This window comes from Acomys russatus, chromosome 11 (genome assembly GCF_903995435.1).
Source record: "Acomys russatus chromosome 11, mAcoRus1.1, whole genome shotgun sequence".
Taxonomy (NCBI): domain Eukaryota; kingdom Metazoa; phylum Chordata; class Mammalia; order Rodentia; family Muridae; genus Acomys; species Acomys russatus.
The window spans coordinates 60,813,450-60,838,432 of record NC_067147.1 but is presented as its reverse complement, the minus strand read 5'-3'; the positions used below and the strand labels follow the sequence as shown (position 1 = coordinate 60,838,432).

At 57.4% G+C, this 24,983-nt stretch overlaps 2 protein-coding genes across 4 annotated transcripts; both read left to right on the top strand.

Moving 5' to 3' along the window:
• The first annotated feature begins 2,281 nt into the window (after nucleotides 1-2,281).
• Nucleotides 2,282-4,247, top strand: Zbtb12 (zinc finger and BTB domain containing 12). Its single transcript, XM_051153544.1, has 2 exons — nucleotides 2,282-2,379; nucleotides 2,837-4,247. The coding sequence occupies exon 2, from the start codon at nucleotides 2,857-2,859 to the stop codon at nucleotides 4,234-4,236; it is 1,380 nt and encodes a 459-aa protein (XP_051009501.1). The 5' UTR covers nucleotides 2,282-2,379; nucleotides 2,837-2,856; the 3' UTR covers nucleotides 4,237-4,247.
• Nucleotides 4,248-6,029: 1,782 nt separating this feature from the next.
• Ehmt2 (euchromatic histone lysine methyltransferase 2) lies at nucleotides 6,030-23,810 on the top strand. 3 transcript variants are annotated; one of them, XM_051153543.1, is made up of 28 exons: nucleotides 6,030-6,101; nucleotides 6,743-6,809; nucleotides 6,911-7,117; nucleotides 7,222-7,478; nucleotides 10,050-10,134; nucleotides 10,235-10,272; nucleotides 10,360-10,515; nucleotides 14,240-14,374; nucleotides 14,458-14,572; nucleotides 14,712-14,813; nucleotides 15,015-15,163; nucleotides 15,255-15,398; nucleotides 15,480-15,715; nucleotides 15,817-15,999; nucleotides 16,082-16,194; nucleotides 16,409-16,515; nucleotides 16,620-16,742; nucleotides 16,827-16,928; nucleotides 17,171-17,275; nucleotides 17,432-17,586; nucleotides 17,681-17,848; nucleotides 20,460-20,604; nucleotides 20,760-20,837; nucleotides 21,134-21,249; nucleotides 21,338-21,424; nucleotides 22,391-22,469; nucleotides 22,614-22,789; nucleotides 23,481-23,810. In XM_051153543.1, the coding sequence occupies exons 1-28, from the start codon at nucleotides 6,060-6,062 to the stop codon at nucleotides 23,659-23,661; spliced, it is 3,651 nt and encodes a 1,216-aa protein (XP_051009500.1). In that variant the 5' UTR covers nucleotides 6,030-6,059; the 3' UTR covers nucleotides 23,662-23,810. The 3 variants fall into 3 exon arrangements, with proteins under 3 accessions (XP_051009500.1, XP_051009498.1, XP_051009499.1); XM_051153541.1 differs by lacking the exon at nucleotides 6,030-6,101 and having other exon boundaries at nucleotides 6,173-6,809; XM_051153542.1 differs by lacking the exons at nucleotides 6,030-6,101; nucleotides 14,712-14,813 and having other exon boundaries at nucleotides 6,173-6,809.
• Nucleotides 23,811-24,983: the final 1,173 nt, after the last annotated feature.

Here is a 24,983-nt window from a genome sequence, read left to right as displayed (position 1 = left end):
GTGTGAGAGAGAGGGAGATGTCTGTGCCTGTGCTTACAGATGTCAGAAGAGGGGGTCAGATCCTCTGGAACTGGAGTTATAAATGGTTGTAAGCCACTACGTGGGTTCTGGGAATTGCACTTAGGCCCTCTGCAAGAAGAAGTGTTCTTTTTTGTTTTTGTTTGTTTTGTTGTTTTGGTTTTTTAAGACAGGGTTTCTCTGTGTAGCCCTGGTTATCCTGGATTCACTTTGTAGACCAGGCTGGCCTCAAACTCACAGTGATCTGCCTGCCTCCGCCTCCCGAGTGCTGGGACTAAAGGTGTGCGCCACCACCGCACGGTTAGAAGTAGTGTTCTTAACAGCTGATCTATCTCTCCAGCCCTATGGATGATTCTTTTGAGAAACTCGGTAAAGAGAAAAAGATGGGATAAGAAAACATACATTTTATGCCGGACAGTGGTGGCGCACGCCTTTAGTCCCAGCACTCAGGAGGCAGAGGCAGGTGGATCTCTGTGAGTTCCTGGCCAGCCTGGTCCACAGAGTCCAGGACAGCCAAAGCTACACAGAGAGATCTTGTTTCGGAAAAATAAATAAGTTAATTAATTAATTATCATTGCAGTTGTCAAAGTAAAGCGAAGAGGGTGTTACCTCAGAATCATTGTCTATCCAGTGTCTCCCAGGCTCTCTGGAACCTTCTATCAGCCTGATGAGCATTTAGGACCTTTAGGCCAAAAATAAAGACTCCAGCGATTCAGAGAATTAAGCAGTTTGCCCAAGGGCTTTCCCGAGCGCCTCGGACAGTGGATATGGCTTTAAACATGGTATACCAGACGCAAAAGCAGGCTCTCTCTTGCTTAAATCCACACAACTTGACTACAAAGTGAGCCGGATGAGGCCACAAAGTCGGAGAGTTTTAAAAGGAAAATTAAAGGCCTCACCACTCCGTGGGTATTCAGTTCAAGTCAATGACTTCCAACTGCCAGGCACTTACTGCCTGAGTTAAATCGCAAAACACAGTCCATAGCGCAGTTCCTGTATTCAAGAAGTTACAGTCTGTGGGGGAAGCCGGGGATCGAACACATTAGGTAGCCAGTGTTTAGCATCCTCAGGACCGAAAAGCTTCCGCAGAGCGTGTAACAAATCTGCAGGCAACAGAGGTGTGTTCCGGAGGAGGACCTTGATAGTTTGGAAAGCCAGCATGGGTATTTGGGGTGCACAGAAGCGCTAGGAGCTAGCCTTCAAGACAGGCACTTGCTTTTAAGTAGTGGAGGTTGCAACCGAGTTTGGGAGTGGCAGTGAAAGCCAGGTGCAGAATAGAGGTCTAGGGCTCGGGAGCACCTCTCTGCAGGAGGCTGAGGAACAGAAGGGGTAGGTGCAGAGAAAGAGTCAAAACGGTATGCTCGTACCGACACAAATAACTGCATTTGCAGGATTAGTCCCAGGGTTAATTACACCGTGGAGGTGAAATGCGCTAGTCTTCCACAGTACGAGCGGAGATCTCGGCTTTGGCAAGCACTTGGGAGGGAGGGTGAGTGAGAGTTTAAGCAACTGTCCCAAAGCAAGGCAAGCTGGGCCCGCAGGCTCATCCAGTTTTGTGGAAATTATCTTTTAGATCAGGAGGACTACGTGGGCAGACTCGGAAAAGTCCGGAAGTGTGGTCCGAGGAACTGTGCATATATTCAGCGGAGGATGCAGCGGTGGGCAGCAGTGATCCAGAGATCCGCGGGCCACCCGCAGGTCCCAGGCCCCGGGAGGTGCCGGGACTCTGCACAGCTGGGCGGGGAGCGACGCCCTGCTCCGGAGCAGGTGGCCGCGCAGACTGCGCAGCTCGCGGGGAGCGCGCGCGCTGGGAGTGGGGGGGTGAAGTGGGGCGGGCGGGGCTAGCGGGCACGCGCTGGGGCGCAGGAGGGGGGTGCGCCAGGAGCCGGGGGCGGTCCCGAGCGCGCGGGCCTTGGCACGCACGCGCAGACGGGCCACGGGCCCCAGAAGCTGAGAGGAGGGGGAGCGTGAAAGAGGGGGGTATGGAGCGTATTTCCGCTCTGGCGGACAAATAATCCTGGCCAAAGGGGAGGCACGAGTGTCCAGCCCTTTAACCGCGTCGGGGTGCCCGGGGAGGAGAGGGGGGTCGGGCAGGGGGAACCCTGCTCCTTTAATTCCCTCCCCTCTTCCTCCGCCCCGAGTCCTCACGGACGCTGCGCTGCGCTGCGCGGGGCCTCGGAACACTCGGCGCGAGCTGCCCCCGCCCCTCCCCCTCCCGCCCACGCGGAGCCGGCCCGCGCGCGCGCCCCGTGCACCCCCGCGCCTGCGCGCTGCCCAGGCCCTGCCCGAGTGTGGGGGGCGCCGCTGGCCCCGGGGGGGTGGGGGACCAGGGGGGAAAATCAGCACGCGGAACCGGGCCAGGTGAGAGGCGCGTGCACCCAGGGTCGTGATTCTATGGGTGGGCGTGCCACGGAGCCCTGCTCGTGGGAGGGGGCGTGCACGACCTGCCCGGGCGGTGGGAGGACGTGGAAAGGGGGACTCGCAGCAGCGAGGCCCAGGCTAGAAGCGAGGCGGGTGAGGAAAGCCTGCAACCGGGGGCCACCCCAGAGTGCAGTCCTCGGGTTTTTCCCCTCCACCCAACCCCTTTCTCCATTCTCCTAGGGGCGCGCGCGCGGGCCGCGGGACTGGGGGGGTGTGGACGCCGCTGCCCCGCCCCCGGGAACCACGCCTCCCTCCACGGAGGGACCGCGCCCCCTTGGAATTGGGGAAACTGAGGGAGGCGCGACCAGACTAGGGAGGTAGGGAGTGTGAGGCGTCTGGAGCCAAGGCTCACGACAGCCAGAGACCTTTGTCTCTGACCGGTTTCCTTCCCACCCAGGGCAGTCCACTCCCGCCACAATGGCCTCTGGGGTGGAAGTCCTGCGCTTCCAGCTGCCTGGCCACGAGGCCGCTACCTTGCGGAACATGAACCAGCTCCGAGCCGAGGAGCGGTTCTGCGATGTGACCATCGTGGCGGACAGCCTCAAATTCCGTGGCCACAAGGTCATCCTGGCCGCCTGCTCGCCGTTCCTCCGGGACCAGTTCTTGCTGAATCCCAGCTCCGAGCTGCAGGTCTCGCTGATGCACAGCGCGCGTATTGTGGCGGACCTGCTCCTCTCTTGCTACACGGGCGCCCTGGAGTTCGCAGTCAGGGACATCGTGAACTACCTGACAGCCGCCTCCTACCTGCAAATGGAGCACGTGGTGGAGAAATGCAGGAACGCCCTCAGCCAGTTCATTGAGCCCAAAATAGGCCTCAAAGAGGATGGGGTCAGCGAGGCGAGCCTCATGAGCAGTGTCAGTGCCACCAAGTCCCTCCTCCCTCCAGCCAGGACCCCAAAGCCAGCACCGAAACCTCCACCCCCGCCTCCTCTACCCCCTCCGCTCCTGCGGCCCGTGAAGCTGGAGTTTCCGCTGGATGAGGACCTGGAGCTGAAGGCGGAGGACGAGGACGAGGACGAGGATGAGGACGTTTCTGACATCTGCATTGTCAAGGTGGAGTCCGCCCTCGAAGTGGCACACCGCCTCAAGCCCCCTGGAGGCCTAGCAGGGGGTCTGGGTATCGGGGCATCTGTGAGCAGCCACCTGGGGGAGCTGGCCCAGAGCAGCGTGGCCCCCAACTCTGTAGCCCCGCCGCAAGGCGTGGTGAAGGCCTGCTACAGCCTGTCCGAGGACGCAGAGGGCGAAGGCCTGTTGTTGATCCCAGGGGGCAGGGCCAGCGTGGGGGCCACCTCGGGCCTTGTGGAAGCAGCGGCGGTGGCCATGGCTGCCCGGGGGGCGGGGGGCAGCCTGGGGGCGGGGGGCAGCCGGGGACCCCTGCCTGGGGGCTTCTCAAGTGGAAACCCCTTAAAGAACATCAAGTGCACCAAATGCCCGGAAGTGTTCCAGGGTGTGGAGAAGCTGGTCTTCCACATGCGAGCGCAGCATTTCATCTTCATGTGCCCGCGCTGCGGCAAACAGTTCAACCACAGCAGCAACCTCAACCGCCACATGAACGTCCACCGTGGCGTCAAGTCGCACTCGTGTGGCATCTGCGGCAAGTGCTTCACGCAGAAGTCCACGCTGCACGATCACCTCAACCTGCACTCAGGGGCGCGGCCCTACCGGTGTTCCTACTGTGATGTGCGCTTCGCCCACAAGCCGGCCATCCGGCGGCACCTCAAGGAGCAGCACGGGAAAACCACCGCGGAGAACGTGCTGGAGGCCGGCGTGGCGGAGATCAACGTCCTCATCCGCTGACGGGCCTCCGGGGAGGCTGGGGGGCGGTTCCCGGGCCCGGGAGAATTGGGGAGCGGGGTACATGGTGGGGGAGGAGAATTGCAGAGAAGACCTTGCCTCAAACAGCAGAAGAAAAAATACGGAGCCGGAGACACAGGGTTGACGAGGCTGAGGGAATATGGGGTCCCGAAGAAAGATTTCTTTTTGTAGAGGTGCACGAACAATGTGGAGGGGGAAAGAAGGGGAAAAAAGGAGGGGGGGGGGGAGAAGCAAAGGCTGAACTTTGGAGAACAGCTTTTCCTGGCTAAAGCTGCCTCGGGAGGACTCGAGGTTCTTGGGGTGGGGTGGGAACTGGGGGGTCGGCAGGATGCAGCTTACTGGCTCCCGTTTAGAATAGTTAACCGGGGAGAGGGTGGTGGGGGCAAACTAGTACGGAGTCCCAGGAAAAGACGCGGAGGCGGCGGCTCTTGCATGCTGGGGAAGTGGGGCAGTAGGTACAGGGGTCACCGGAAACGAAAGGAAATATACGCGCCAGGTAAGAGAATAGGTCGGGCAACCTGGGTAGGTAATGAGACATGGGGGTACAGTAGCAAGAACAGTGAGTAGTGGAGGGGTGGGGGGCAGGGCACATGGGAAAAAGGACACACAGGAGGGCTGTTGGGGAGGAGGGAGAGGAGTAGAGACTTACACAGTATTTTTTAAGAAAACGTATTTTTTAGGATTTTTTTCTGGAGTTTGGGGTTTTAGTTTTTCTTTGTTTTCCACAAAATAAAAAAAACAAAACAAAACACCTTTTTCCCTTTTATATTCTGTCAACTGCATGTGTGTGACAACCCACCACACACAGTGTCTCCCAGAGCCGACAACTTCAGTCCCATGCCAAAAGTGCCCAGCCTCAAGCAGGCGCTAGGAACACGCCCTCCTGCACTTGGGCAACCTCACCACCTCGTCTCACACAAGCGATTGGCAAGCCCTGGTCACGGCATAAACTCTGAGGGGCTGGGCAGCAGTGCGCAAGGCATGGCCTGCAGGTTGCCGGTGCACCCAGAGACGGCGGGCAGGCGTCTGTGCCTGAGTATTTTTGTCGTCGGCAAACGGGTTTTTAAGGAAAGCTGAGAAATCGGCCGAACTTACATTCGAATGCCTGGAAGACTACAATTCCCAGAAGGCTCTGAAACGTTCTTACCCAAAGCGAACTACAGTTCCCATAAGACTTTGAACTGGCCTCAGGCCCGATAACATAATTACCTGCCGGCCCAACTCTGTGAGTGAAACCACACAGGTACCCCTAACTTTGGCCAGCACTTGGGGCTGCCGTCCGGACCGTGGCCCCCGACTGAGAAGTGCTGGCAGGAACAGGCAGTGTCTGCAGACCGCAGCCACCCTGAGGCCGCTGCACGCAGGCGGCACCGCCAGAGCAACCGAAGACATTTGGCCCCAGGTTTCCAAAAGGGCGCTGACGCAGAAGGTGTCTCTCCCGTGCGTCTCGTGCACCAGAGGGAGGAACCTAACCTAAGGCCCGGCCTTCTCTCGGGAGGCGCGGAACCAGAAAGATACACAGAGCAGCTGCAGAGGCTCGGGCGGCACGTGTTGCCAAATCCGGGCGGGGACAGGGAAGCCACAGCCCCTGCGCGCCTCGCCCTCCGTTCCCTGCGGAGCTGAGGCTAGGAAGGAAGGACCGGTCCCCCCGCAGCCCCGGGCCCTGGACCCTCCGAGGCCACTTTGGGGGGCAAAAATGGCCAGGAGGCCCGCAGCGGCTCCTTTAAGGCGTCCTCTCGCCCTCCCTCCTTGCCCACGTGACCCGGGGCGGCCGCGCGCCGGCTCGGCCCCCCGCGCAAGCGGCGATGGCGGCGGCGGCGGGAGCTGCTGCGGCGGCGGCCGCCGAGGTGCGGAAGGGGAGGGGGAGAGGCGGGTGCATGCCCGCGCGCGCGCCCGGGGGGGAGCGCGCACTCGCGCAATGCTCCGGGGGTGCAACGGGGCCGGGGGGCCCGAGCCGAACTCGCAGCAGACCGGGGGGCCAGCACCGGGGGCGGATGAGGGGACCAGGGGGTGGGAGGTGGGGGGAGTGGGCGCCGAGGCGCGCGTGCAGCCGCCCGCCGCCCCTGCGTGGGCGGTGGGTGCCCAGGCCCCGGGAGCACGCGCGAGGGGCGCGAGGGGCCGTCCGCCGGGCTGGGGCGCAGCGGGCGTTGCAGGGGTTGGTGGCCGGGGTCCCCGCGGCCTGGGGGACAAAGGGGGAGCGGCGCGTGCGGCCGGGAGGAGGGGGCGGGGCCGGGGCGCGGAGGCCCCGCCCCCTCCCCTGCTCGCGGCCCCAGAGATGCGGGGTCTGCCGAGAGGGAGGGGGCTGATGCGGGCCCGGGGGCGTGGGCGTGCGGCCCCCACGGGCGGCCGCGGTCGCGGCAGGGGGGGCGCCCACCGAGGACGAGGTAGGCCCCGAAGCCTGCTCTCGCTGCCCAGGGCCCAGGCGTCCTGGGCGCCCCAGCTGCCTGCGGGGCTAACCGGCCCGGCGGTCCCTTGTCTCCCCTCCCAGGGGGAGGCCCCCACGGAGATGGGGGCGCTGCTGCTGGAGAAGGAGCCCAGAGGAGCCGGCGACAGAGGTGAGTGCGCCCGAAGCAGGCCGGATCCCGCCCCACCCCCAACGCGGGATTCCGGAGCCTCGGGCCCTGAACTTTCTCTTTTCCCCTCTCTCCCCCGACAGTGCATGGCTCTTTGGGGGACACCTCTCATAGCGAGGAGACCCTCCCCAAGGCCAACCCCGACTCCGTGGAGCCTGCCGGCCCCTCCTCTCCGGCCTCTGTCACTGTCACTGTCGGCGATGAGGGGGCTGACACCCCTGTGGGGACCACACCACTGCTCGGGGATGAGCCTGAGAGCCCGGAGGGCGACGCGGGCCGGATCCTGCTGGGTGAGAGGCCGAGGGGGGTACGAGGGAGGGGAGGGGGCGTTATGGGGGCCTCCCGCCTGCCTGCCGGCTTACTCTGCACCCCTGCCTGCTTGCCTCCTTTCTAGGCCATGCCACAAAGTCATTCCCCTCTTCCCCCAGCAAGGGGGGTGCCTGTCCCAGTCGGGCCAAAATGTCAATGACAGGGGCAGGAAAGTCGCCACCCTCGGTGCAGAGTCTGGCCATGAGGCTGTTGAGCATGCCTGGGGCCCAGGGAGCTGCAGCTGCTGGGCCCGAACCCGCTGCGGCAACAGCTGCCGGCCAGGAAGGGCAGCCCAAAGTGCACCGAGCCCGGAAAACCATGTCCAAACCAGGCAGTGGACAGGTGAGAATGTGGGGGTTGGGTAGGAAGGACGGGGGGGGGGGGGGTCTCTGGGGGGGCTCTTTTTTGTTTTGGGTTTTGTTGGGTTTTTCGGTTTTTTGTGTGTTTTTTTTTTTTTTTCCGGGATGCAGCCTTGGGCCTCTCGTCTTCAGATTTTTTTTTTTTCCTCCGAATTTACCAATAGGCTACCACGTGCCAGCTGTTGGGGCTGGCCTTCTGTGACTACAGTAATTGCCAGCTTCCTGGAGTTTGTGGTGTTGGGGGAGGGGTGGTCAGCCGAGCAGACTGACAGATGCAGAGTTAATTATATAGTTATTGTCCTAATTACTCTTACGGAGGTGACCATACACGATCCGCCTGTGAGCAAGTCCTTAGGGAGGTTTTTTTCTTCCCTACTTTGAGACCGTTCTCATACCTGCTGAAGTTTTTACTGCATGCGAACCCTCCCCTGGGAAGGCCTGGCGAATGACACAGGGAGTGGCAGGTGCCGGGAATCCGAATTATGAGGAGGGTTTAAAGCTCCTCAGGTGTCTCTGTCTTGTAGGTGTGACTTGTGTAGCCTTCATCTTCCTGGGTTCTATTTTGTTGTTGTTTGTTTGGGGGGTACAGCGTGGCCTGGCACACACTATAAACAGGGCTGACCTTTAAATATTTATTTTTATTTTATATGCATTGGTGTTTTGCCTGTATGTATGTCTGTGGGTATCAGATCTTGTAGTTACAGACAGTTGTGAGCTGCCATGTGGGTGCCGGGAATTGAATTCAGGACCTCTGGAAGAGCAGTCCGTGCTCTTTGCCGCTGGGCCATCTCTCCAGCCCCCAGGCTGGCCTTTAACTCACAGAGACCCACACCTTGCTCTGCCTCCCGAGTCGTATGCAGGTGTATGCCACGCACACTTGGCTTTTATTTTATTGTTTTGTTTTGGTTTTGGTTTTTTGAGATGGTCTCGTGTAGCGCAGGCTGGCTGAATTTGCTATGATTCAAAGCATTTGGTTCTTCATTTAATTATTTAATTTTGTTTATTTACTTATTCGGAGACAGGGGTTCTCTGTGTATCCCTGGCTATCCTAGATTACCTTTATAGACCAGGCTGACCTTGAACTCACAGAGATAGCTTGCCTCTGTCTCCCAAGCGCTGGGATTAAAGGCGTGCACCACCACCACACCAAGGTGGTTTTGTTTGTTTTTGTTTTTAATGTGCATGAGTGTTTACCTGCATGTATGTCTGTGTACCACCTGGTATGCCTGGTGGATCCCCTGGGGCTTGAGTCTGAAGGGGTTGTGAGCAGCTGGTGGGTGCTGGGAACTGAACCTGGGTCTCCCACGAGAGCAGCAGTACTGGTAACCACCTCTCCAGCCCCGCCTTCTGTTTCTGGAAGAGTGATCATCTCACCAGGGCGTGATTGCTTCCCCCTGGTACAGAAGTCCGTGTTTGCTCAGGCCCCTCACATATATGATGAGGGCAGCTAGGCAGAGGATAGTGGGTCTCTGGGCCAGGGAAGCAATCACTGTTTGCATATGACTTATGCAAATTCACAGATACACATAACTTCCTTGTGGCTCAGACACATCTGGAGGGTTAGGTAACAGGTTCTATATCCATACGTTTTTGTTGTTGTTGTTTTGGGGTCTTTGTTGTTTGTTTTTCCCTGAGACAGGGTTTCTCTGTGTAGCCTTGGCTGTCCTGAACCCGCTTTGTAGACCAGGCTGGCCTCAAACTCACAGCAATGCATCTGCCTCTGCCTCCCAAGTGCTGGGATTAAAGGCGTGTGTCACGCCCGGCTGTTTGGTTTTGTTTTAAAGATTTATTTATTTCAAGCCAGATGTGAGAGGCATTATTTACTTAGTGTGTAAATGCCTTGTTTGCATGTACACTTGCAGGCCAGAAAGAGGCCATCAGATTTCATTATAGATGGTCGTGAGCCACCACATGGTTGCTGGGAATTGAACTCAGGACCTGTGGAAGAACAGCCAGTGGTCTTAACCTCTGAGCCAGCTCTCCAGCCCCTAAATCCATGATGGATTTATTATTTTTTTTTTCTAAATTAATTTTAGATGGGCATGGTGACCCATACCTTTAACCCCAGCATTTGGGAGGCAGAAACAGCCAGATCTACACAGGAAGGTCCAGGCCTAGCTACCCTGTGATATGTAATACCCTGTTTCAAAACAAACAAACAAGCATAGTATAAATAGGGAGGTAAGGGAGCCCTTCCTCTCACCATATGGATCGCAGCTCACCAGGCTTGGCTGCAGACCTCGTCAACCGCTAAGCAATCGTGCTGGCTTCAGGTAGCATTTTAGAGATACGGCCTGCCATACAACCCATAACCTGGGCTCCGGCCTCACGGAGCAGGGTGGTAATTTTATTTTGGTAACTTGCTTATTTCGCTCAGGGTAGAGTGCCCTCAACTTTCCCTGGTGTTGTGTATGTCCAGATTTCTTGTTTTTGAGACACACCCTCACTTTGTAGCCCTGGCTGGCCTGGAACTCCCAGAGTGAGTGCCTCTGCCTCCCAGAGTGCTGGGATGAAAGGTGAGTGATGTCCTGACCGTTTTTCCTTCGCGATCCAGCCTCTAATCCCTGAGAAGCGGCCCCCTGAAGTACAGCATTTCCGTATGAGTGAAGACATGCCCGTGCCAGGGAAGGTGACCCCAGGTCAGTCACCGCCACTCCTCGCCACACACACTCCCCGGAGGCTTGGCGTCCTCTGTCCCCGGGGTTACGGGTCAGTCCTCACTTTGTTCTGTCTTTGCAGATGTGGCGAAGAGGAGGAAGCTGAACTCTGGTGGCCTGGTGAGCTGGAGGGGACGGCGTACTGGGGTGGGGGTGGGTTTGATGGGCCAGTGCCCATAGCCGCAGATTTTTCTAATCTTTTTCCAGTCAGAGGACTTGGGCTCGGCCGGGGGCTCGGGAGATGTGATCCTGGAGAAAGGAGAGCCCAGGCCGCTGGAGGAGTGGGAGACGGTGGTGGGCGAGGACTTCAGCCTGTACTATGACTCCTACTCCGTGGATGAGCGAGTGGACTCCGACAGCAAGGTGTGCGGGCGTGGCCGGTGCTCTGCCTTCCTTGGCTGATCCTATTCTGCTCCGTCGCTCACTGGCCTGTGTCCCCTTACCTCACCGCTGCCCTTCTCTGTCCAAGACAGCCTCTTCCTTCCTTATGACAGCTTGTTTGTTCTTCTGGGTTGGTTTATTATTTATTGTGGTGGTGTCGTGGGTTTGTAGCCCTGACTGGCCTGGAACTCACTAGTGGACTAGGCCTCCAACTATTAGAAGTCTGCCTGCCTCTGCCTCTGCCCCTGCCCCTGTAGGGTTGGGATGAAAGGCACACACTGCCACACTGTGTGTGTTTGTGTGTGTGTGTATGCGCGTACACAAACACTCACACAGGTGGCGTCAGAGGACAGCATTGGCCTTGGGTCTCTTCTCTCATGTAGGCTCTGGGGATTTTATCTCTTAGAGTATGTTTTGAGTTGTTAGACTGTTTCCTTAGTGTTTGAGGTTGAACCTAGGGCTCAGCCTATGTAGTGCTCAGATTTCCGTCACCAGGCAAGCTTGTGCGTGCGTGCATGCGTGCGTGCGTGCGTGCATGCGTGCGTGCGTGCGTGCATGGCTTTTCTTCGTGAAGTCTGGGGCTCAAACCCAGATGGTTACACCAGAGCAGTAGGTACTTTACCCATTGAACTGTCCCTGTTCCTCATCTTTGGTTTTCATTTATTGAACACTTGGCTGTGCAGCCTTTCCACTGAACACCAAAGGAAATGAATGGTGAGCCCGGGCTGCAGTGAGCTGGAGTAAGAGTTCTGGAATTTTGGATTCTTCAAAAGACACAGAAATATTATTATAAGAATATGTTCTCAGCCGGGCGTGGTGGCGCACACCTTTAATCCCAGCACTCGGGAGGCAGAGGCAGGTGGATCGCTGTGAGTTCGAGGCCAGCCTGGTCTACAAAGTGAGTCCAGGATGGCCAAGGCTACACAGAGAAACCCTGTCTCAAAAAACCAAAAAAAAAAAAAAAAAAAAAGAATATGTTCTCATTCTAATCCAGGTTGGGGAGATGGGGCTGCTTTGCAGCAGCCAACTATGGTTGCCCACGGCTCTGGCAGGAGCCGTGATTCTGTCAGCTGCAACTGTGTGAATTCTGGGGAGATTTTAGAGGGTATGCTAGGGCCCTGAGAGGCACGGTGGGTTGCTGGTTGCTTTCAATCATGGCTTGTAAAGTAGTCATGCACATAGAAGAAACAAGAGAGCTGGGCGGTGGTGGCGCACACCTTTATTTTTATTTTTATTTTATTTTTTTGGTTTTTTGAGACAGGGTTTCTCTGTGTAGCCTTGGCTTTCCTGAATTTGCTTTGTAGACCAGGCTGGCCTCAAACTCACAGCAATCCACCTGCCTCTGCCTCTCAAGTGCTGGGATTCAAGGCATGTGCCACCACCACCTGGCTTGGAACCTTCTTTTTGTTTTGTTTTGTTTTTTTGGTGGTGGTGGTGTTTTTCAAGACAGGGTTTTCTCTGTGTACCCTTGGCTGTCGTGGAACTCTCTGTAGACCAGGCCAGCTTTGAACTCACAGCAATCTGACTGCCTCTTGCGCGCTCCTTTAATCCCAGCACTCAGGAGGCAGAGGTAGGTGGAAAGCTGTGAGTTTGAGGCCAGCCTGGTCTAAAAAGTGAGTCCAGGACAGCCAAGGCTACACAGAGAAACCCTGTGTCAGAAACTTAAAAAAAAAAAAAAATCCTGACAGTAAAGATCAAACTTGCCCTAAGGGAGCTCGCCTCCCCAGTCAGCAGGAAGTACGCTAGTGATACTGTCGCCCCCATTATTTTGGGGACTTTATTCAGGGGTCTCTTTTCCTTTCCTCTCTATTTTTTCTCTCCTATCTAGTGTTAGGGGTTGAAAGGAAAGAAGAAAAGGGATGGAGAAGGGTGGAAGAAAAAACCCTCAAATTAGGGAAAGGCTGCTACAGTAAGCCCTGCCCCCAGCTGTCCAAGCACCCACAGCTGCCCACCCGCACACAGCCGCTCACCCACCCATAGCCTCCCGCCCACCCGCCCACAGCTGCCCTCCTGCACACAGCTGCCCACCCGCACACAGCCGCTCACCCACCCATAGCCTCCCGCCCACCCCCACCCGCCCCCAGCTGTCCATCTACCCACAGCTGCCCTCCCGCCCACCATACATAGCTCCTCACCCACCCTCCCACAGCTGCCCACCTACCCACAGCTGTCCACCCACCCACAGCTGCCCTCCCGCACTCAGCTGCCCTCCCGCATACACTACAGACCTACATCTGTGTTGTGTTTGTATACGTGTGATCTCTCTGCATTTCCAAACCAGCCTGTGCTTTATTTTTGCCAAATTTAGGATTAAACTCAAGGCCTCACATGGTGAGCAGGCACTAAGCTACTTTTTTTGTTTGTTTGTTTGTTTGTTTTGAGACAGGGTTTCTCTGTATAGCCCTGGCTGTCCTGGACTCGCTTTGTAGACCAGGCTGACCTTGAACTCACAGCGATCCATCTGCCTCTGTCTCCCAAGTGCTGGGATTAGAGACCCGGCTCTTTACTAGGCTGCCTAGGACTGGCCTTTAACTCACTCCCTTAGTCCTCCTGCCTCAGCCTCCCAAGTGGCTGTATCACTTGGTATTTGTTTGTTTTTAATATTTACTTATTTATTATGCATACAATGTTGCACCTGCATGTAAGGCCACACACCAGAAGAGGGCACCAGATCTCATTACTGATGGCTGTGAGCCACCATGTGGTGGCTGGGAATTGAACTCAAAACCTCTGGAAGAGCAGGCAGTGCTCTTAACTGCTAAGCCGTCTCCCCAGCCCTTTGTTTGGTTTTTATACCCCTGGCCTTCCTCAAACTCACAAGATCCTTCTGTGTTTTTCTGCCTCTTGAGCGCAGGATCAGGTGGAACGCGGCCACACGTGGCTCTGCTTCCTCCCAGCGTTGCCTTTAGTCTGTTTCTGTTTCTTGAGGCAGGGTCGCACTGTTAGCCTCAGCTGCCTTGGGATTTTCTTATTTTTGCAGCAGGGTTCCTGACTGTAGAGCCGCTTCTAGGCCTCAGTCCCTGCCTGCTGCAGGCACGGGCCACCATGGCTGGAGCTTGCTTCTGGTTTTTTGGGTTTTTTGGCAGGAAAACTTGGAAGAGGGGCCTCCTTCCAACCTCGTGCCATTGGAAGCTGTATAGGATGCTTGGCTGTTTGGGGGTTTTTGTTGTTGTTTTGGATTTTTGGAGACAGGGTCTCTCTGTGTAGCCTTGGCTGTCCTGGACTTGCTTTCTAGACCAGGCTGGCCTAGAACTCACAGTGATCCATCTGCCTCTGCCTCCCGAGTGCTGGGATTAAAGGTGTGCACCACTGTGCCCGGCTTGTTTGGCCAATATTTTAAACCGTTAAATGTTGACACACTCTAGAGGCAGAGGTATGGGGTGTCTGTGAACTGTAGGCCAGCCAGGACTATCTAGAGAAGCCCTGTCTCCAAACAGACAGGAAAACTTTGGCAGTGGGTGTCGTTTCTGGCGATAACAGCCTGACCCCTTCCTCAGCTGCTCACGCGGTGGTTTTGTTGCCAGGCGTAGGTCTTTTCTGTCTGTGTTTCACAGCACCAGTCGTTTCCACTGCTCTGTGCTGGTCTTCTGGCTTTTTCCTGTCTCCAGCGAGCCTTCCCCTTATGGGGCTTAGGATTCACGGTGTCTTGTTCTCAAAGGAGACGGCTGCAGTTTGCTGTTTTCCAGTCTGATTTTTCCCCTTTCAGTCTGAAGTTGAGGCTCTCGCTGAACAACTGAGTGAAGAAGAGGAGGAGGAAGAGGAGGAAGAAGAGGAGGAGGAAGAGGAGGAGGAGGAGGAGGAAGAGGAGGAAGATGAGGAGTCAGGCAATCAGTCAGACAGGGTAAGAGCAGGCACTGGCCTCCCTGCAGGGGTGGAGAGCTGTTGGGAGCCAGCAGCAGAACTCTGGCGTCTTCCGATCCACAGAGTGGCTCTAGTGGCCGGCGCAAGGCCAAGAAGAAGTGGCGGAAAGACAGCCCGTGGGTGAAGCCATCAAGGAAGCGGCGGAAACGAGAGCCTCCGAGGGCCAAGGAGCCAAGAGGTGAGAGGGCCCCTCTGGCCCCAGAGAGCAGTGCGCGCTAGGCAGCTCGTGCACGGTCACCACTGTGTACGTACGCCACGTGTGCGCACGCGCCAGGCCCCGCGAGCTCCCGCTCTCACTCTCTCTGTCTCTGTGTCAGGAGTGAATGGTGTGGGCTCCTCAGGGCCCAGTGAGTACATGGAGGTCCCTCTGGGGTCCCTGGAGCTGCCCAGCGAGGGGACCCTGTCCCCCAACCACGCTGGTAATTGATTGCCAACTTCTGGGTCAGGGAGCCACCAGGGGGTGCCCATGGGGGTGGAGGGAACCCTGCCAGAGCTGGCTTGTCCATGCCAAGCTTTTGGGGTTCTAGAGTGTGAGGTGTGGCTGGGTGGGAAGGAGAGGACCCTTCCAGCACGCGAGGGGCGAGCCCTCGGTCATCTCCCTTCCTTCCTTCCTGCCCAAGGGGTATCCAATGACACATCTTCGCTGGAAACAGAGCGCGGCTTTGAGGATCTGCCCCTCTGCAGCTGCCGCATGGAGGCACCCAAGATTGACCGCATCAGTGAGCGAGCAGGACACAAGTGCATGGCCACCGAGAGTGTGGACGGAGAGGTGGGCCCGGGGTGCTGGCTGGGGAGCCGTGGCAGACACTAACCTGGCCCCAGGCCTCACCCTCACCCCTCCCACCCTTCTTTCCCGCCAGCTCCTGGGCTGCAATGCTGCCATCCTCAAGCGGGAGACCATGCGGCCGTCTAGCCGTGTGGCACTCATGGTGCTCTGTGAGGTCCACCGTGCCCGCATGGTCAAGCACCATTGCTGCCCGGGCTGTGGCCACTTCTGCACGGCGGTGAGTAGCCGCTGGGGTCGACGGGTGGCCTGACCTGCAGGAGAGAGCTGGGCGAGGGACAGGCTTCTCTCTCTTCCCCAGGGTTCCTTCCTGGAGTGCCACCCCGACTTCCGTGTAGCCCACCGCTTCCACAAGGCCTGTGTGTCCCAGCTCAATGGGATGGTCTTCTGCCCCCACTGTGGAGAGGACGCTTCAGAGGCCCAGGAGGTGACCATTCCCCGGGGCGATGTGGGAACCCCCCCGGCTGGCACTGCAACTCCTGCCCCGCCACCGCTGGCACAGGACGCCCCGGGGCGGGCAGACACCTCCCAGCCCAGGTATTGTCCTCTCTCGTCCACTTACCCCCCACCCCACACACACACACTTAGTTTTCTCCCTCATCTCCGTCATCCCCAGACCTGAGAATCTTCTCCCACAGCGCCCGGATGCGAGGGCATGGAGAGCCCCGGCGCCCGCCTTGTGATCCCCTGGCGGACACTATCGACAGTTCAGGGCCTTCGGTGACCCTGCCTAATGGGGGCTGCCTCTCAGCTGTGGGTCTGCCCCCAGGGCCCGGCCGGGAAGCCCTGGAAAAGGCCTTGGTCATCCAGGAGTCAGAAAGGTGAGTCAGTGCTGTTTTCAGGGTACCAGTCGGGACTGGGCGAGAGATGCCAGCGTTGCTGTTGGTACTCAAACCTGAGCAGCCGGCCTTCGCCCCCGCCCTCCCCTGGCAGGCGGAAGAAGCTGCGTTTCCACCCGCGGCAGCTGTACCTGTCGGTGAAGCAGGGAGAACTACAGAAGGTGATCCTTATGCTGTGTGAGTGTCAGATCGTCACCACGTGTGTGCTGAGGAGGTCATGTGACCCTCGGCGGCCTTTTGGCGCCAGGCACTGCTGTTCCTGTACATAACTCACATATGCTTTCCCAGCACAGCATGCCTAGTAGGGACCCCGGGAAGCCCCCCTTGGTGTAGGGCTGCTGCCGCCGCACCCCCTTAGCTCACTTCCCTCCTATTTGCTTTCTCTCTGCAGTAGACAACCTGGACCCCAACTTCCAGAGTGACCAGCAGAGCAAGCGCACACCCCTGCATGCAGCCGCGCAGAAGGGCTCAGTGGAGATCTGTCATGTGCTGCTGCAGGTCAGGCTTCATGAGTCCCCTCCCCCCACGCTGTCCCCCCCCCCCCCCCGCCACGCTGTCCAGCCCCCTTGTCCTGGTTCCAGCCTTCCTACCCCTCCTCACAGGCAGGAGCCAACATCAACGCTGTCGACAAGCAACAGCGCACGCCACTGATGGAGGCTGTGGTGAGCAACCACCTGGACGTGGCACGCTACATGGTGCAGCTGGGCGGCTGTGTCTACAGCAAGGTGCGTGAGCCAGAAGGAAGCAGGCCGGGCAGCGGGAGGGACGGGGTGCCGGCTGAGGGGCTCACTGCCTCGGGTCTCCTTCAGGAAGAGGATGGCTCCACCTGCCTCCATCACGCTGCCAAAATTGGGAACCTGGAGATGGTCAGCCTGCTGCTGAGCACTGGGCAGGTGGACGTCAACGCGCAGGTCAGCGGCCCGGCTGCTCACCTCACCTCTCCTCCGCCTGACCTGACCCTCTCCTGCTGTGGCTGTGGTTCCTCCTCCCCTCGAGTGTGTGTGTGTGTGTGTGTGTGTGTGTGTGTATGTTTGGGGGAGGGGGTGTGCTTCTGTGTGACACTCCATTCTCTGGCTGAGAAAGTGCTCCTGAGTTCCTGTTTGTGGCCTGCAAGGCGGGCCTTCATCCTTCCCGCCGTCCCTCCCTCCCTCAGGACAGTGGGGGCTGGACGCCCATCATCTGGGCAGCCGAGCACAAGCACATTGATGTGATCCGTATGCTGCTGACCCGGGGTGCCGATGTCACACTCACCGACAATGTGAGGGACACTCGAGGGGGCCGAGGGGACGTGGAGGGGAGTGGCCGGTGGGTCCCCCGTGCCAAGTAGAGTAGCTCCGGGACCCCTGTGTAGAGTGGAGGCTGATTTCAAGGTTTTGGTCACCGGCAACCCAGTCTCTGCCCCTCACCTCCTCAGGAGGAAAACATCTGCCTGCACTGGGCCTCCTTCACCGGCAGTGCCGCCATTGCTGAGGTCCTGCTCAATGCTCAGTGTGACCTCCACGCTGTGAACTACCACGGGGACACCCCGCTGCACATAGCTGCCAGGGAGAGCTACCATGACTGTGTTCTGTAAGGCCCGCCTTCCTTAGCCCATGCGCCAGCTTCCCACAGCCCGCCCACTGCCAGGCTCTGACCCAGGGACGGGCTTCCTGTCCCTCTGCAGGTTGTTTCTGTCTCGGGGCGCCAACCCTGAGCTTCGGAACAAAGAAGGGGACACAGCATGGGATCTGACCCCAGAGCGCTCTGATGTGTGGTTCGCACTGCAGCTCAATCGCAAGCTCAGGCTTGGGGTGGGGAACCGCGCTGTCCGCACCGAGAAGATCATCTGCCGGTGAGTGCACGCCGGGCGTCCATGCCACCGCCCTGCACTGGCCACTCCTGGGACCCAACCCAAGAGCTGCTAGAATCCTCTTCCACTGGGAGAGAGAGACCGTCAGTGGGTAGGGGCTGAGTTCAGTCCCTGGACCCACATGGTGGATGGAGAAAAGCCAGCTCTGACTCACACACACACACAGCAGGACACACTCACACAGTCGAAGACAAGCAAGGCTGATGGCCCCCACGTGTGACCGCAGTGCACAGAGGCAGAGACCACCAAGCTTTAGGAACTTGAGGTCAGCCTGGTTTGTATCTATATAGTGAGGTCCAGGCCAATCAGAGCCACAGTGAGACAGCATCTGAAGAAAAAAATAAGTAAGTAAAAAGGAAAAAATAAGGAGGCTCAGACCTTAAAACCCAGAACACACGTGGGATGGCTCGGCGTCCGAAAGTGCTTGCCGTGCAGACAGCTGAGTTCAAGCCTGGAGCACACCTGGAGAACTGCCTCCTGAAGACTTTCCCATCCACGGCTGTCCCACGCGCACGTAATAAGATTCATGTTATAATTCCAGGCCAGATGTAGTGGTATACACCTTTAATTGCAGTGCTTGGGAGGCAGAGGCAGCCTGATCAGTGATTCCAGGTCTACACAGTGGGATGGTCTTTAAAAAATGGAGGCAGCTGGGTAGGGTGGTACACGCCTTTAATCCCAGCATTTGGGAGGCAGAGGCAGGCGGATCTCTGTGAGTTTGAGGCCAGCCTGGTCTGCAAAGTGAGTCCTGGACAGCCAGGGCTATGCAGAGAAACCCTATCTACAAAAACAGAAACAAAAAAAAACAAAAAATGGAGGTGGAAGGGCACCAGGAGTGTTGACCTTTTTCTTTTTTTCTTGGTTTTTTGAGACAGAGTCTTGCTATGTAGCCCAGGCTCCCCTCGTCAGAGATACAGGCTAGAGAGGTTGCTGAGTGGTGTAAAGCTCCGGCTGTTCTTGCAGAGGACCCAGGTTCAAATCCCAGCACCCACATGGCGGCTCACGTCAGTGACTCCAGTTGGGGAGCATTTGTGCCTTCTGACCTCTGGGCACCGAGCATGCACGTGGCAAAATAATTGACACATGAAATGAAAGTACATCTTCAAAAAAAACCTTCTCAGATGAACCAGTACTTAAGTCTGTAGTACAAGTGTGTTCCTGTAGGAGCTCAGTGTGATGGTTCCTGTGTGTGGGCACGGCATTCAAGGATGCTGAGGCAGGACGGTCAGAGCTTCCTGTTGGAGGCCAGCCTGGGCCTTGTAGCAAGATTCTGTCTCCAACTAAAATGTAAAAGGCTGGGGCTGGGGATATATATGGCTATGGCTCAAGGGTTCAGAGCACTGGCTGCTATTCCAGAGGTCCTGAGTCCGATTCCCAGGGTGGCTGGCTCACAGCCATCTGTAATATAAGATGCCCTCTTCTGGTATGCAGGTGTACATGCAGGAAGAGCACTCTATACAAAATAATAAATCTTTAAAAAAAATAAATAAATAAAATGTAAAAGGCTAGAGTCCAGCATAGTGGCATATAGTGACAATTCTTGAATTTTGTGGATTTTTGTGTGTGTGTGTGTTTTTTTTTTTTTTTTTTAAGATTTATTTTTTATTTATACAGTACTCTGCCTGCATGTACACCAGAAAAGGGCATCAGATCGCATTATAGATGGTTGTGAGCCACCATGTTGTTGCTGGGAATTGAACTCAGGACCTTTGAAAGAACAGACAGTGCTCTTAACCCCTGAGCCATCTCTCCAGCCCCTAATTTTGGTTTCTTTAAAAACACAGAAATTCCCACATGTGGGGACAAGGGGCTGCTCTGGACTGTCTGCAGCAGCTGACTGATTTGCCTCCTGCTCTAGCAGAAGGGTGGTTTTGCCAGCTGCAGATAGTTTCTGCGATTGTGTGACGTTTGGAATTCTGGGAGCTTTTCCGAGGATACACGAATGCTAGGGTCCCAAGAGGTGGGGGTGGTGGTTGGTCATTCAAGGGTGTTGATTGCGGCTCAAAGGAGAAAAAGTAGATTGAAGGATCTCTCTCCCCCTCCAACTCTCATCTGTCTCACCTATCTAGTGATAGGGGTGAAACCAGGGAGGACAAAGGGGGGAAAAGAGGAACCCACTAAGTAGCAAAGACCAGCTGCAGTGGCCTCGGCCTCTGGGCATTAGGAATGCTGGTCATTCTCAGCTACATTGAGGCCAGCCTGGGCTATAGGATGCTGTCTCAGGGAGAAACTTTAGGGCTGGAAACAGCCCAGTGGTGGAGCATTTATTTGCCTCACATGCACAGCGCTGTTGGGCTCAAGCCTTAGTCACAGCAACAAAAAACAAGAACTCATGCAATATTGGGGACATAATTATTCAAGTTATTCCTTATTAAATATGAGATTGTTTTCCTTGGTGTGTCTGTCTCTGTCTCTCTCTCAAGTCTCGCTGTAGTCTTGGCTGACCTTGCACTCAGAGACCCGCCTGCCTCTTGCCTCCTGAATGCTGGGATTAGAGGTGCCAGCACTCACTCTAGCCAGTGCCTGTTCTGTCTGGCACCCTTCACCCTCACAAACTTAGACTAGCACTTCCCCTTATCGGCCCCTTCTGCAGGGATGTAGCCCGAGGCTACGAGAACGTGCCCATCCCTTGCGTCAACGGTGTGGACGGGGAGCCGTGCCCCGAGGACTACAAGTACATCTCTGAGAACTGCGAGACCTCCACCATGAACATTGACAGGAACATCACCCATCTGCAGGTGCGTCACGGCCACAAGGGCCGCCTGGCTGAGAGGGCGGGGGAAGGGGTGCTGGCAGGGCTCTGATGTGGGGTGCCTCCACACTGGGGGACGTGGACCCATGCCTGAGGGGGAGAGTTGCAGGCAGCCACTAACATGGACTCTGCCCCACCCAGCACTGCACGTGCGTGGACGACTGCTCCAGCTCCAACTGCCTGTGTGGTCAGCTCAGCATCCGCTGCTGGTATGACAAGGTATGTGTCCCTCACCTGGCCAAGTCTGACTGTCTGTCCGGCAATGGAGCCAGGAACCTACTCTGTTAGGGAAGAGACACAGGGTGTGGCAGGAAGTCCAGGGCCTCTGCCCAGGTACATGCAAATGTATGTGCTCTGCTGGCAGCCTGCTCGCTTCCTGGTCTCCCACCTCAGCCTGCAGACTCTGCACCCTTCCTCCGCGGCTCTGGGCTAGGGTCAGAGTGGAGTCCTCTGGGTCCTGGGCAGTTGAAATGGGCCCCACAGAGAAACCACTGTCCCCTCCCTCCGCACCCCAGGACGGGCGGCTGCTCCAGGAGTTTAACAAGATCGAACCCCCCCTGATCTTTGAGTGTAACCAGGCATGCTCCTGCTGGAGAAGCTGCAAGAACCGTGTGGTGCAGAGCGGCATCAAGTGAGTCGCCTGCCCCGGCACCCTGCCTCCCTCGTGTGTCATCCCCCCCCCCACCCCGTTCTCTGTCTGACTCCCTCTCCATCCCTAGGGTGCGGCTACAGCTCTACCGTACGGCCAAGATGGGCTGGGGGGTCCGCGCCCTGCAGACCATCCCCCAGGGCACGTTTATCTGCGAGTAAGTTCACTCTGGGGGCCTCAGGGCTTGAGGGCTCTGCTGATTCCCAGCGCGCGCGCGCGCGCGCGCGCGCACACACACACACACACTCTCTCTCTCTCTCTCTCTCTCTCTCTCTCTCTCTCCTGCTCAACAAAGGACAGAGCCTGCATCTGCTCCCTGTCACCACTGTGTGTCTCCACCGACCATGTGTATTTTCCTTCCCTGCCTGGCGGTAGCGTGCTAGCCGCAGGCGCACGATGTTTGCCATGCTCTGTTGTCCGTCTCTGGCCACATTACATAACCTCTTCCCACCTTATTTTATTATCCGCACAGTGGAGAATAGCTGCTCCCTCTCCACTTCCTCCCCTGTGGTTGTGCCGCTTGGCCTGCTCCGAGGACCACCCACTTCCCTTGCCTCACGAGTTCTCTCAGCTTCTCAGACAGGTTGCGCACTGCCCTCGCTCTCCTGCGTGTGCACTGCTGTCGCCTGCCTCCTGGCCTGGGTCTCAGTGGTCCTTTTCTTTCCCTTACCCCACCTCTGTCCTGAGTCTTATGCAGTTCCTCTTCCCTCTGCTGTCCACATGGGCATCCTCAATGCATGTTCGCAGCCCATCACCTATGGGGTAGTTCCTGGCGCCCAGTCCTCCCTGGTCTAAGCCTGGCGGCTTTCCCCCAGCCAGCCACCATGTATGCTAACCCCAGAGCACAGCCAGCCACCATGGACGTTAACCCCAGAGCACAGCCAGCTTGCAACTCACACCCTCCCCATCATGCCATGGCAGGTGTTGCAGGCTCTCCCCTACCCCCCAGGGCAGAACCTGCCTTCCCACCTGCTGCACAGGGGACCCCTAGTGGCTCCCCTGGGCTCTGCCTGATGCACACAGGCTCTGCTGTGACCTGGTGGCTTCCAGTGGTGGGCAGCTGAGAACGTGGGAGGTGGGCCGGGAGCTCTGCACACTCAGAACCAAGGTCTCTGTCCAATAGGTACGTTGGAGAGCTGATCTCTGACGCCGAAGCTGACGTAAGAGAAGATGACTCTTACCTCTTCGATTTAGACAACAAGGTGGGCAGGCCGCACTCGCAGCCTCCAGAGTGCCACCTGGGCTGTCAGGGCCTGGGGGCCTGGGTGGGGGTCACTGTGCGTCCCTGCAGGAAAACCCTCAGACGAGTGAGTAGGAGTGGGTGCTAAGCGCGCTGTCCTCCCCAGGACGGAGAGGTTTACTGCATCGATGCCCGTTACTATGGCAACATCAGCCGCTTCATCAACCACCTGTGCGACCCCAACATCATCCCCGTCCGTGTCTTCATGTTGCACCAAGACCTGCGCTTTCCCCGAATCGCATTCTTCAGTTCCAGGGACATCCGGACTGGGGAGGAGCTGGGGTGAGGTGCCCCCCGCAGTCCTGGGGCCTGAGGGAGCTGACCAGCCTTCGGTGTCCTTAGGTGTCCCTCCACATGTTGTGTGGAGGGCAGGTGCGGTGGCATGTGTTCATAGAGCACTCAGGAGGCTGAGGATCACAGTCTGAGCTGCAGACTGAGGCCCTGACCTGACTCAGAAGTCCAGGCTGTCTGATGTATGCCAGCTGTGCCAGTGCTTGAGAGAGATTGGGGCAGAAGTAACCAACAATTCAAGGGCAGCCTGGGCAAATTGAGCAAGACCCTGGTCTCAAATTCTTAGAGGGGCCAGATATGGTAGCTCATGGTTTTCCAGCACCCAGGATGCAGGAGCAGGGGGATCTTGTGAGTTCAAGGCCAGCCTGTCTATGTAGAGAGTTTCAGGATAGCCAGACTTACAGAGGCCCTATCTCAAAAACAAACCCAAAGGGAGGGGGGTGTGTTGGGTGGGGAGCCAAGAAGTGATACCAGTGGTCAGCTCAGTGGCTAAGTACTTGAAAAGTATGCATGGCCCTGGGCTGTGTCCCCCCTCCCACACACAGCCTGGTGGGGGAGGCGGGGTTGGTTCTGTTACTGGGCTAGTGTACGTCAGCAGACCCCACAAGGACTTGGAGTCCCTCTGGGTAGAGAGAGCTCCAGGGCTCCTGCGGTGGGTCCTGAGTCTGCGTTCCTCTGCCAGGTTTGACTATGGTGACCGATTCTGGGATATCAAAAGCAAGTATTTCACCTGCCAGTGTGGCTCCGAAAAGTGCAAGCACTCGGCCGAGGCCATCGCCCTGGAGCAGAGCCGCCTGGCCCGCCTGGACCCCCACCCTGAGATGCTGCCTGAGCTCAGCTCCCTGCCGCCCATCAACACATGAGGACTCAAATCCGGCAGGGCACTGCCCTTCATGCAGCCCACACATTCCTCCAGCAGAGGCCCCTGTAGGCCCTGGAGGGTCGACAGCCCCTCTCCCAGAGCTGGTTTCTCACTGGGAGTGTGACCAGGGCTGGCCACACCATTCCGGGGGGCCAGCCTCAGTTTGCTGATTGAAGTTGGGCCTCAGCCAACTGATTTTCTGTGTTCACAATAAACATTGGGTTTGGTAATAAAACTGGTGATTGTTTCAGAACGTCAGGGACTGTAAGGCTGAGCGGACAAAGGTGGGGCAGAAAGCCGGTTGTGTGCTGCCACCTGGTGGGAGAGCGGCTGTGAGGGGCCACTGGCCACGGGTTCAAATTGAAGGCAAATCATAACCTTGAGGGTTTGGGTGTGCCACAGTTGAAGTACTTAGAAAAATTGTGCAGGATTATCTTACCAAAGTACATCGGCTTCTTCCTGCTGCGCCCCATGGCATTCCCGGCAAGCGGCTCCTGAAGGCCCGTAGTGTCCCGGTGGCTGTGGTTGGTCAGAGATCTGAAGAAGGAACTGCGGGGACCAGAGGTGGGGGCGGGGCTATGACGTGTGGGAGGGCGGGGCGGGCGGCAGGTGAGCGGCTAGGTCTCCCTGGCTCCAATCACTCCGGAGACTGAGCCATGGGGGGAAAGCAGGCGGAGAATGAGGTTTACGGTAAGACTGGGCTTAGAGGTCGGCGCTCTGCAGAGGAGGTGGTGGCTGAGGAACTAGAGCCCTGGGTCTCTGAGGAGAGGCTCCAGGAAAACAGGAGTCAATGAAAAAACAGAATCCGGTCACAGGAGGATGGCCTGGGCCACCTCAAAGGTCTAGCGTGCTAAAGACGGATCCCGGTGTGCAGAAGTTGCAGCTGGCCTCTCTGTGTGTGGCGGGAGGGCTGGTCAGGCCTGGGATGTACGTCCCTGAGGGCACAGCCCTGGCAAACAAAGCCTGCCTGGTTAGGAGGCAGGTTGGGGTCTTGAAGCTTCCATCTCAGAACAGGGCTGCAGTGTCCTGTGCTGCAGGCCCTCCTGGGTTGAGGCTGGGGGCCCTGTGAATTGGGAAAGTTCATGAGACTTTGGATCTCTTGAGGAGCAGAGGTGCTGGGGGTCCACCAGCCCAACCCCTGGGATCTGCTGGGGTCTGTGTGAAGAGTTGGGGAGCTGGGCCTCTGAACTAATAAAGTCCTTGTGAAAAGAAGGGGGCTCGGACCCTAAACATCTGAGGCCAGCCTGCTAGGAGTCCTGTGAGGTGGGAGACTGGCACCCTGAGCTGCTGGAGCATGCCTGCTAGAGTCCCTGTGAGGAGTTG

What these genes read in the sequence shown, in the direction of transcription:
- Zbtb12 (XM_051153544.1), top strand. Translation starts at nt 2,857, where the DNA reads ATGGCCTCTGGGGTGGAAGTCCTGCGCTTCCAGCTGCCTGGCCACGAG.
- Ehmt2 (XM_051153541.1), top strand. Translation starts at nt 6,173, where the DNA reads ATGCTCCGGGGGTGCAACGGGGCCGGGGGGCCCGAGCCGAACTCGCAG. An exon ending in CCAAACCAGGCAGTGGACAG is followed by an intron (nt 7,479 to 10,049) that starts GTGAGAATGTGG and finishes TTCGCGATCCAG; the next exon opens with CCTCTAATCCCTGAGAAGCG. An exon ending in TCTTCGATTTAGACAACAAG is followed by an intron (nt 22,470 to 22,613) that starts GTGGGCAGGCCG and finishes TGTCCTCCCCAG; the next exon opens with GACGGAGAGGTTTACTGCAT.